Source organism: Fukomys damarensis, unplaced genomic scaffold (assembly GCF_012274545.1).
Source record: "Fukomys damarensis isolate Sample0158 unplaced genomic scaffold, DMR_v1.0_HiC HiC_scaffold_19, whole genome shotgun sequence".
NCBI lineage: Eukaryota > Metazoa > Chordata > Mammalia > Rodentia > Bathyergidae > Fukomys > Fukomys damarensis.
The window spans coordinates 63,104,615-63,113,886 of NW_022900931.1; the positions used below are offsets into that span (position 1 = coordinate 63,104,615).

Genomic DNA, 9,272 nt, shown 5'->3' on the forward strand with positions numbered 1-9,272 from the left:
CTCCCTGCCCTCGCCTTCATCAGCCCCCTGGGGCTCGCTGCCTCCCTCCCACCCTGCACCCTGTCCCTGCATCCAAGGCCTGTGCCTACTCCCCTCTGCTCCTCTCTTAGTCCCCCAACAGCCACCTGCTCCCTCCCGTACTGAGGTCTGGGTCCTTCTTCCTGGCATCTCCCTTGGTGGCTCGGGGTGGGTGTCAGAAGCCGGCACCCGGCTTCAGAGCCTACCAGGGAACCAGGATGCCACCGGTGTCACGGGACTGGCAGCTGGGGTTGTCTCAGGGGTGGCCTTGGGGATCTGTTCTGGGCTCCAGGCCCTGGGTTGGGACATGGCCCTCGGGATTGAGAAATGACCGGGAAATTCCTCCCTGATGCAGTGTTTTCCAGACACAACTGAGATTTCTGGTCCCTGGACACAACTCACTCCTTCCAGAGGCTGAGGAAGGAGGTGGCCTGGCCAGACTCTGTCCCCGGGATCCCAGCTCGTGAACGCAGCGTCCTGAGGAGGAACGGGTCTGGTGTCCAGTCGTAGGGCCAGGCCTGGAGGACTTCACTGGCCCCTCATGAGAGAGCGCCCTTGGACCTCCTGATTCTCATCCAGGCCCCAGGCCAAGCTCTGATGACCTTGACCTCCAGGAATAATGTTTTGGCCGCAGGTGGGTGGCCGGCCATCCAGGCTCCAGAGCCCTGCCACATGGATGCCTTCCATCGTTCCCAAATGCAGCCCAGGCACCACCTCCCAGGTCAGTGTGGTCCAGTCCGCAGGTGCCAGCGGTCAGCGAGTCCACAGCTCCTGGGGAGCCTTGGGGACCGTGGGGGCCAAATAGGACCTCAGAGACCCCCAGACTCCTTGCAGCTGGAGTACAGATTCCAGGCTCATGATGTTGCACCATTTGACTTTGTGTCTTTCCCGTGTGTGTGTGTGTGTGTGTGTGTGTGTGTGTGTGTGTGTTACTGTGGATTGAACTCAGGGCCTTCACATTGAGCTACATCCCCAGGCTTTTTAAAATTTTTTATTTTGGCGGGGAGGGCTTGCTAAGTCAGTAAATTGCCCAGGCTGGGCTCAAACTTAGGGTCCTCCCAGAGTACAGGACTGTGCCCACTTGATCACCCTCTTCCTGTGGGATGGTCCAGTTTTCTCCTCTGTACAATGCATCACACCAGCGTGGCATCTTTGTAGCCAGGGAAGAGCCTATGAGATCTCTCACGTTCAAGGCCAGGAGTGCTGCCCCGGACCCAAGGGCTGGACCGAGGACAGCTACGGCCTCGCTCTCTCTGTCCCTGCCCTCATGACCACAGCCCCTTGCTCTTCCCCACAGCTGCCTATCACCCGTGCCCAGCTGGTACCCCGGCTTCCGGCAGGATGGATGCCCTGGCTCCAGCCAGACCAGGGATCCCCGGGAGACCACACAGCCCCACTCGGGTTGCCTGTATGTGGGTCCCAGGCTTCCTGGCCATGCGGTCCAGCCACGCGCTCCGGTTCCCAGGCAGAGCAGGGAGAACTCAGGAAGTTATATCATATTAATGAGGGATGACGCTTGGCAGGCTTGCGTCCTGTCTCAGCACCAGGGGAGCTGGGGGAGGTGGGGAGCTCTGGTTCCCAGAGCTGTCTTCTTCTGGCCTCTTGTCCCCAACAAGATCAGGAAGTTCCCCCTGCTCCCATGCCCAGAAGGAACTGGGACAAGCCCTGCTTTCCTCTAGCCCTCGGTTTCCCCTCTTGTGACACTTGGGAACACAGCAACCTGGGTCAGCAGCTCATGGGTGACAGCCTCCTTCCTAGTGAGGGGACCAAGGGTCCAGGCTGTTGTCAGGCCTGCATGTATGTGCCTGTGCGCATTCCCCAGGCAGGGCTGACCCACAGCCCAGCAAGCGCATAGCAGGAGCCACTGGGGTTCAGCTCCGCACTAGGGGAGGGGCATCTTGGGGGGCCAGGGAGCCTGAGGAGGAACTGCCCGGGTGTTCGGGTGTGCAGGGTGACTCAGCAGCTCTCTCCTCTCTCCACCCACTGTGAGACCAGAACTCAGCCTCCCAAAGGGACCCAGGGCAGCGCAGAAGAGGAAGGACAGCCCTGAGACCACAGGGAGTAGACTGACTCAGGGACGACACAGCACTGGAGGTGGAGGTGGGGACCCAGGAGAGGGCAGGTGCCAGGGCTGAGCTTCTGTGTGCAACTTGGGAGCCTGCAGGATTTATGTGAGGTTTGTTCTTAGTTTTGTTTTGTTTTGCTTTTGTAACGAGCATCTAACTCAGGACTTTGCGCTTGCGAGGCAAGCACTGTGTCACTGAGCTAGATCCCTGGCCCTTATTTATTTTGTTTTCCCCTGTGCTGGGGATGGAACCCAGGGCCTCATGCATGCTAGGCAAGTGCTGTACTACTGAACCGACTCTTTTTGAGATGATTCTTCCTGAATTGCTCAGGCTGACCTTGAATTTGTGGTTCTCCTGCCTCAGCCTCCTGAAGCAAGCTGAGATAACAGCTGAGCACTACCATGCCCTAAGAGAGTATTTGTTAGCATGATGATTGTGGGTTTATGTGTATGCGTGTGTCAGTGGGTGGTGTCTGTGTGGCTTTTATGAGTGCATCTTAGCGGGCTGATTTCTTTGTTTTGGGGGGGGATTCTTTTTCTTTCCCTCTTTTTTTTTAGTACTAGGGATCGAACTCGGAACCTTGCTCTTGCAAGGCAGGCAGCAGAACCACTGAGCTAAATCCCTGGCCCCTTTTTCTTTAATTTTTACTGGTACATGTTTTCCCAGTACTCTGGAGGCTGAGGCAGGAGGATCTTCACAACTTCAAGGTTAGCCTAAACTACATAACAAGACCCTATTTTGAAGAACCAGAAACGGTACATAATGTTTACACTCATTTTAGGAGCTATGTACACCTACCTACTTATCATACATTAATTCTTTTTATTCTTTATCCCTTCTTCTTCTTTCTCCTTCCTTCCTTCTCAGTCCCCTTCCCATTTGCAAAAGATTGATCTCCTTGTTTCTTATTATCTATCTTTTATTTTGTTTTTAAAATTATTTATACCTCAGATTCGTCATATAAGAGACATTATATAATATTTAAACTCGTGTCTGATTTATTTCACTTAACATTATGGTGTCAAAGTGCAACTGTCTCCCTACAAATGACTCAAATTTATTCTTTTTTGTGGGGGGGGGGTTGAGACAGGGCCTCACTATGTAAGTTAAGACTGACCTGGAGCTCACTATGGAGCCCAGGCTGGTCTCGAACTCACAGCGATCCTCCTGCCTCAGCCTCCGGAGTGCTGGGATTACAGTCAAATTTATTCTTTATAGCAGAGTAATACTCCATTAAGAATAAATCCCAGGCTGGGGATTTAGCTCAGTGGTTCCAACACCTGCCTCACAAGCACAAGGTCCCGAGTTCAATCCCAGGTACATAATAAATAATAATAATAATAATAATAATAATAATAATAAATCCCATTGTCTTTATCCATTCCTCTGCTGATGGACATATAGCCCTCCTCCAAAGTTAGCTGTTATGTGTTGTGCTGCTAAAAACTTGGTATGCATGAATCAGTGTGATGTGATGTTTTCGACTCTCTTGGGAAGATACTTAGAAGGGGGAATACCTGGGTCGAATGCAATTTCTACTTTTAGGGTTTTTGTTTTTGTTTTTGAGACAGGATCTCTGTCTCACTATGCAGTTCAGGCAGGACTTGAACTCATGAAAACCCTCCTGCCTCAGCCCCCCAAGTGCTGGGCTCACAGGTGTGTGCCACCATACCTGGCTAGTTTTAGTTTTTGAGGATTCTCCATACTGACCTCCATAGTGGTTTCACTAGCTCGCTGTCCCACTAACCAGGTAGAAGGGTTCCTTTTTCCCCTTACAATCTTGGGGGGCCGGCTGGTGTCAGTATTTTGTGTGTGTGTGTGTGATTGTGTGAACAGACAGAACTATGTGTGTGTGGACACGGCCACATCTGTGCCACTGTGTTCCGTGCATGTTTGGAGCTGTGTGTGTGTGTGTGTGTGTCTCCCTGTGTGAGAACGTGTATGACACAAGTCCTGAGTGTCTGCAGCCATGGCTACGTCCTCTGGGGGCTATGTGGCTGGAGAGGTTTTTTTCTCGAAGGGCATAGCCGGGTCTATTTGTGTACCAGTGTGTGTCTTTTCGGTGTGTGCTCATGCATTTTTTTGTGGCTGTGTCTATCTGTGGCCTGTGTGTATTTGGATGTGGAGAGTTCGATGGGAAGAGAATGAATTTTGGTTTTGGGGGGGTTTCTTAGTTTTGATTTTAGCTTTTTGAGACAGGGTTTCACTGTGTAGTCCAGGCTGGGCTCAAATTTGTGGCATATACAAACCATATACCCTGAATGCACCTGATGTCGTCTGATCTCAGAAGCTAAGCAGAGTGGGGCCTGATGAGTGCTTAGACAGGAGAACTCATGGCAATCGGCCTGCCTCGGCCTTCCAAGTGCTGGGATTATAGGTGTGTGACACCAGGCCCAGCAAGAATGGAATTTGAAGCTGTCTCCACCATTCATTACTTGTCTTGTGACCACAAGAAAAAGACTTCCCTGACAAACTCTTTTTTTTTTGGTACCGGGGATTGAACTTGTGTCCTTGCGCTTGCAAGGCAGGCCACCAAACTGCTGAGCTAAATCCCCAGCCCTGACAAACTCTTCACTGATTGTCTTCACCAAAGGACCACCTTGACCTTGTTGGAGTGTTGTATGAAAATCAGGGAAATTCACCCTGCTTGAGTCTCAGAAATTCTCCCACTCCTGATGTTATTATTCATTCAACAAACTTGACAGTTTCCTGTGTGCCAATGTCCAGGGACAGAGGGGCCATGAGGGCACTTTGCAGTGGGGGAGTGAGTGTAAATCCACACAGCATGGAGACCTGGGCAGGGGGGACCTCAGCTGAGGCATCCTCCACTCAGCCAGGACTGCTATCCGGGTGAGTGTCCTCAAGAGAGCAAAGCCGCCCGGGCATGGTGGAGCATGCCTGTAATCCCAGCACTCGGGAGGCTGAGGCAGGAGGATCGCTGTGAGTTCGCCTGGGCTACATAATGAGTTCCAGGTTAGTCTCGACTACATAGCGAGACCTTGTCTCAAAAAACCAGAGAGAGAGAGAGAGAGAGAGAGCCCAAAGCTGTTGGGTGTGGTAGCACAGGCCTATATGGAAGGCAAAGGCAGGAGGATCTTAAATTCAAGCCCAGACTGTACACCTAAGTGACTAAGCAAGACCTTGTCTATAGACAGGGAAAGGTTGGGGCCTGCCTAGGTACGAAGCTGTGACAAGCCTCTCCCACATCCACCTGCCACCTGCACAAGCTGAGTCTGGATGTGCCACAGACCCGAGTCTGCCACTTGCCCTGGGCTGGACCCTCTCCTGCCTCCTGGTCCTGGCCCAGGAGAAGGCACGACTCAACTCGTACCCTACACAGTCATGCCACCAGCTGCCCAAGCTCCGCCAGGCCTGCAGGCTGTCTGTGCCTCTCACCATGCCTGCTGTGCCTGCCGCTGTGAGAAGCGGGCCCGTGTCTATGCAGCCTGTGGCAGGGCCCACACCTGTCATCAGAGGCTGTTCTCCTCTGCCTACCGCCCTGCACCCCAAATGGGTCCTCGCCACCCTCCCTGCCTGCCCCTGATGCAGGGATCTGCATTTTCCCCTCCCTGCCCTCCCTTTGCCTGGGCTGTGCCCCCACCTGGGGAGACCTCACTTCCCCTCCTCCAAGGCCCAGCATCCAAACCTCTCCTGACAGCCTCCGTTGCACCCTGTGGCGCCAATCCCCAAAGCCACCTAGCCGTGCGCTAACTCCTTCTCCATGCCTGATTTGCACGTCTGCAAAATGGAGATAAACGGTGTCTTTGGGGGCCGTGGTGAGGATGCAGTGAGACGGGCACTGTGAAAGAGACCCCTAGTGGACCGTGGCTGAGATTCTCAGCCAGGCCCATCACCGCTTCGAACACACAAGGTTAGGGTACAGGGCACCAGGACGTAACAAGAAGACAGCCCGGGGTGGGGCAGCCAGAGCTTGCGGGTGGGGAAGTGGGAAGGGAGACCAGTACTCTCCAGGCAGCCACTCCGCTTCTGCTTGGCCTGGCTCTGACCCCAGCTTAGGCCTGGCCCTAGAGCTGACCTCACAGATGGGGTGGCAGGAAAGAGCAGCGGGTGACCAGACCTGGTACTGTGGCCCAGTTGTAAGGCTAATAGGATTAACTGGATCTGTACACATAGCAGCTGGTTACCCAGGGACCTGCCCTGTCTCTTCTGTCTTCTGGCTTCCCCCTCCTCCCACCTCCCGCTTCCTCCTGGTCCCTTCTGTGCCCGGATCCCTGTGCCCTTGCTCCTGGACGCCAGCCCCAGCCAACCTCTCCCATTTCCACACAGCTGCCCAGACCCGAAAGATGGTGGAGGGAGGGTTCGGCTTGTACAGCTCCCAGACTCCAGGCTGGAAGACTCCATGCAGTGCAGGCTCCTGAAACCCTACACAATTCTGTCTCCAGCCTTCGCGTGCCAGGTTCTAGCAGCACATTCGGGAACCTTTCTGACTCCGTCCCTCCCTAGCATCCTTCCTCCCTCCTCTCCCACCCCAGCTCATCCTTGGCTCTCTCCCGGTCCCCCTGCTCCCCCGGGGCTCCCACAGACATGATGCAACCAGGCTGAGCTGGCAGAGAGGTGGGAGGCAGGAGGGAGATGTAATTACAGCCGCTCCTGCCCCAATCCTACAGGAAGCTAAGTGGGGGCCCAGGGGACCCCAATCCACTACGAATAATGGAGCATTTGCCAGGCTCATGGAAGGCGCCCAGGGAAGAGACACCAGCGAGCCACCTTTAGCAGCATCCAAGGGTCCAGCTTCCATCAGCGCCAAGCTGATGACAAAGGGGGTGGAAGGCCAGGGACTGAGGGGGCAGCAAAACCAGTGGCTCTCGAGCCCTCGGGTAAAGTGATTAAGCCGAGCTCACAGCCCTCTCAGTCTGACTTTTCCCCAGTTTCTCTTCCTTTGTTTTTTCTTTCTTTTTTGTACCAGGGATCAAACTTGTGTCCTTGTGTTTGTGAGGCTGGCAGCAGCACCACTAAGTTAAATCCCCGCCACCCTTTCCTTTCTTTTTATTCTTCTTTCCAGTGTGGGGGATCAAACTCAGAACCGTGTGCTTGCCAGGCAAGGGCAGAGCCACTGAGCTACATTCCCTGGCCCTTCTTTTCTTTTCTTTAAGATAGGTTCTCTCAATGTAGTTCAGCTGGCCTTGAGCTCACTTTGTAGCCCAGGCTGACTTTGAACTCATGGTGATCCTCCTGCCTCAGCCTCCAGAGTGCTGGGGCTACAGGCGTGTGTCACCACGCCCAGCTCCCCAGTTTTAATGGAAACACACTTCATTGAAGCCACTACACAGCCTTCATGATAAATGGCAACAACTGGCCCCCACCTTCTTTAACAGGGAGACAGTGGGGTGTGGTAGGGACTTCAGCAAGCTGGAAAGCCAGGGTCAATCACATAGTCTATGGTCATGTTGTGGGCCAGTGGACCTTACAAATCCAGAGAGCTGAAAACGTGGGCTTTCATTCAAAATACTTGTTTTCCAAATTAGGAACAGAGTCAGGAATGTCTTTAAACATCATGTAGGCTAAAAGTAGAAAGCCAAAAAGTACAACAGCTGTTGCAAGCCACCAGTGTGTGTGCCGGGAAACAGAGAGCAGGGACAAGGACTGTTACAAGTCACTTCCTCTGTCCTTAAAATTTAAGAAAAAAAAGATTTCTTCGGTGGGGGGGCACTACTGGGAATTGAACAAACCCAGGGCCTTCACACTGAGCTACACCCTCAGCCTTTTCTTATCTTTTTTTTTTTTTTAATTGAGGTTACTTTCTTTTTTTATGAGGGTTTTTTTTTTTTTTTGTACCGGGAATTGAACTCAGGTCCTTGTGCTTGCAAGGCAGGTGGCGGCACCACTGAGCCAAACCCCTGGCCCTCACTGTCTTAATCTTTTGAGACAGTGTCTTATTAAGTTGCCCAGGACTCCTCTAGGCAAGCTCTCTGTGTCTCAGGCTTGCAAGTTTTCTTACCACCACATCCCGGTCTAGATGTGTCTTCCTCCAGGAAGTCCTCCCTGTCCCCCAAGCCGGGTCAGTATCGCTATCTAGGGACAAGGTCTGCCACTGCCAGGAGGGCAGGACTAAGGCTAACTAGGCCTCAGCCACGCGTCCAGCATCGCCCAGCACAGCGCTGGTCACAGAGCAGTTACTCAGGGCTGAACAGAGGAAAAGGTCGGGGCCTGAAGACAGCAGCCTTGGAGGGGCTGGCTGTGAAAGGTGCTGCTGGAGTCAGGGCCTTCCGGGAGGGGCAGGACCAGCCAGGGACGCCTGTGTCCACGCTGCCCACCCCACTCTCTCCAGCCCCGTGTCCTATCTGTAAGATGAGTATCATGAAGTGTTCTCTGGGGCCGTCGGGACAATTGTTAAATAAATTCAGGAGCAGATGGCGGGGCCCTCCGTGAAGGACAGTTTCTTCTGAGGTTGTGGCAGAGTTGTACACTCTTGGCATCCACGCGGCCCACGTTCCACACACACTCAGAAGCAAGAAGAAGGAACACAGGTTCCCTCGAGGTGATCCCAAGCTCAGCGTGTGCCTCAGTTTCCCCGGAAGCACAGGCACCACCACAGTCACCAAATTTATTGGACTTGTACTTTGGCGGGGGAGGGTAAGCTGTCGGGAGGGCTCACAGGAGTACGCAAAAGAGACGCTTGTCTCGGAAAGGATTCTCAGTGGCGGGTACCGGCGTCACCAGCGGGTCATCTTTGGCGTGCGTCTCACAGAAAGCCAGGAGCTCGGCTGCCGCCTGCGACACCTGCAGGCCAGCAGGTGGATGTGTCGCAGCGCTGGTCCAGCGGCTCCGCCCTCGGAGGGTCCCCAAACCCCGCCCCTTGCTCTGGCCCCTCCCACTCTCGAACGGCCCCGCCCCCAAAGCGGGCCTGATTCTGATAGTGCAAAACAGCGAAGCCTCAGTTGCTGTCTGGTCAAAATCATCTCCTATGCAGGGACTGCAACCCACTCCTGAGTACAATGATGCACATTTTTTTCTTTCTTTTTTTTTTGGTACCAGGGATCGAACTCAGGACCTTGCATCTGGGAGGCAGGTGGCAGCACCACTGAGCTACATCCCTGGCTCTTGATTCACATTTCTTATCAGTCACTGTCCTTTTCTATTCAAGGCTAAGTAGCAGATCTTTTCTAGGCAGGAGCTCTCTTAATCTTTTGACCAAGGCTGTTTTCACAGGATGAATAAGAGGATGGT

At 53.6% G+C, this 9,272-nt stretch overlaps 1 protein-coding gene across 5 annotated transcripts in view; it reads right to left on the bottom strand.

The window, feature by feature from the left end:
* Positions 1-8,672: 8,672 nt before the first annotated feature.
* The window catches only part of Gng8 (G protein subunit gamma 8), a 6,698-nt gene continuing 6,098 nt past the window's right edge, over positions 8,673-9,272 (bottom strand). For all 5 annotated transcript variants that reach the window (XM_033765866.1, XM_033765865.1, XM_010640849.2 and 2 more), the window contains one exon: positions 8,673-8,825. In XM_033765866.1, the coding sequence (XP_033621757.1) occupies positions 8,697-8,825 (129 nt within the window). In that variant the 3' untranslated portion in view covers positions 8,673-8,696. The remainder of the gene's footprint in view (positions 8,826-9,272) is intronic.